Genomic DNA, 2,190 nt, shown 5'->3' with positions numbered 1-2,190 from the left:
AGCCAGAGAAGCCCGGATGGCGGAGGTCGCCCGCTTGCTGGGGGAGCCGGTGGACGAAGAGGGTCCCGAGGGCAGGCCCAGGTCCAGGCACGGGAACGGAGGCCTGGCTGCGTTGCCCTATCTCCGTCTCCGCCACCCACTTAGCGTTTTAGGAATAAATTACCAGCAGTTTCTCCGCCACTATCTGGAAAATTACCCGATTGCTCCCGGCAGAATACAAGAGCTTGAAGAACGCCGCAGGCGATTCGTGGAAGCCTGCAGAGCAAGGGAAGCAGCGTTTGATGCGGAATATCAGCGAAATCCTCACAGGGTGGACCTCGATATTTTAACCTTTACGATAGCTCTGACTGCATCTGAAGTTATCAACCCTCTGATAGAAGAACTTGGTTGTGATAAGTTTATCAATAGAGAATAGTTATGTGGTGACACTACTTCAAGAGAACCTCTGCATTCCAGTTATACCAATCCTGCAACTTGATTTTCAGAAGTCAAGAGTATATTGTGATAAGACAGTGCACAGGTGGAGGGGAAAAAAGGGGGGAGGGGGAAGCTTATCTTGAAAAAGCATCACAGAAGAAATAGAAAAAAATGTCCAAAGCATTATAACTGTAACATTATTTGAGTTTGTGATTGATCTACATTTTTCCCCCTGCATTACGGAAAATGTCTCTCAACATTGCTTTATTACAAAGTAAAGGATGGTTTTATAAAACTGAGACTTGATGAAAAATCACCAATACTAGAGTCCATGAGGATGAAAGAAATTATCAGATAGTGCTGAACAGAATAAGACGTTAACGCTGAGTTATTGGGACTAGAAGGCTATCAAAAGAACTTGAAATTGTCGGAATATGTGCTCTCTTCATGTAATATTCAATAGAAGTTTCTAGTTTAAGATTGATTTTGTGTTTTCTTAGACATTTCAAGTGACAAGCAAAGTAAATGTACATATTATGTGATAAATCATGTTTACAAGAACATCAAATTTCTGGACTTTTTTCTTTCAATTTTTAATTTTTAAAGTTTTTTGGTATAAAAAAAATCCATTCACAAGCCAAAAAATATATAAAATATACAGTGAAAAGCCTTCCATTCTTGTTTTCCTCCATCCAGTACCAACCATGACCTCTAATAGCCACAATTTCCCTTCCGCCCTTCTAGTTTCCTTACATGTACACAGGCACATATAAATCTGGGTTTACTTGTTTTATTTATTCACAGAAGTCAGCATATTATATTTACTGGTTTATACATTGCTTTCTCATTAAGAACATATGTTGACCCTTCCAAACCACTGTATTTCCTCATTATTTTTTAAAGTGGCATTTTATTCCATTCTGAGGTTATGTCGAAATTTACTTAACCAGGAATATATTGACGGACATGTAGGTTGTTGCCCATCTATTTCTTTGGGCAGAATAAAAAATTGCTAGAGTAGTTCATCTTGTATATCATGTGGCATGTGCACAAATACAGTATTGCTTCAATTCAAAATTCACTTCATATTTGAACATCTCTGAAATGTGGGTGCATCTTACATTTGATGCTGTAATAGATCATTTTTTCCTTAGGTTTTCATGAAACTAATTTTTTTTTTTTTTTGAGATGGAGTCTTGCTCTGTCGCCAGGCTGTAGTGTAGTGGTATAATCTCGGCTCACTACAACCTCCACTTCCCAGGTTCAAGTGATTCTCCTGCCTCAGCCTCCCGAGTAGCTGGGACTACAGGTGCCCACCACCACACCCAGCCAATTTTTGTATTTTTAGTAGAGACGGGGTTTCACCATGTTGGCCAGGATGGTCTTGATCTCTTGACCTCGTGTTCCACCCGCCTCAGCCTCCCAAAGTGCTGGGATTCTAGGTGTGAGCCACCACGCCCAGCCCTAATGATGTGTCTTATAATCAATAGCTACCTAGATTCCTTTTTACATGTAATATCTGTAGGCTGATTCCCCAGAAATGAGAATTCTGGGCCAAAGGTACGCCTTTGAGATTTTATGGGTATTGCTATGCAACATTCTATATGTGTCCTGCTTTGCACTCCCACCAGCAGTTAATGATCATGGATGTTACAGCCTAGCCAACACACTAAACCATCAATTTCTGGCTTTTGCGAATCTGATAGTCGAAAAACTGGTATATCAGTTTTAATTTGCTTTTATTATGAGCAGACTTAAATACCTTTTTTTTTT

General features: G+C 40.0%; 1 protein-coding gene across 1 annotated transcript in view; it reads left to right on the top strand.

The window, feature by feature from the left end:
- The window catches only part of EID2 (EP300 interacting inhibitor of differentiation 2), a 4,974-nt gene extending 3,888 nt beyond the window's left edge, over positions 1-1,086 (top strand). Inside the window, exon 2 of the mRNA XM_011973418.1 lies at positions 3-1,086. Coding sequence (XP_011828808.1) covers positions 3-415 — 413 coding nt within the window. The 3' untranslated portion in view covers positions 416-1,086. The remainder of the gene's footprint in view (positions 1-2) is intronic.
- The last annotated feature ends 1,104 nt before the right edge of the window (positions 1,087-2,190 follow it).

This window comes from Mandrillus leucophaeus, unplaced genomic scaffold, assembly GCF_000951045.1.
Source record: "Mandrillus leucophaeus isolate KB7577 unplaced genomic scaffold, Mleu.le_1.0 Scaffold137, whole genome shotgun sequence".
Taxonomy (NCBI): domain Eukaryota; kingdom Metazoa; phylum Chordata; class Mammalia; order Primates; family Cercopithecidae; genus Mandrillus; species Mandrillus leucophaeus.
This window is presented reverse-complemented; position numbering and strand designations above follow the sequence as displayed.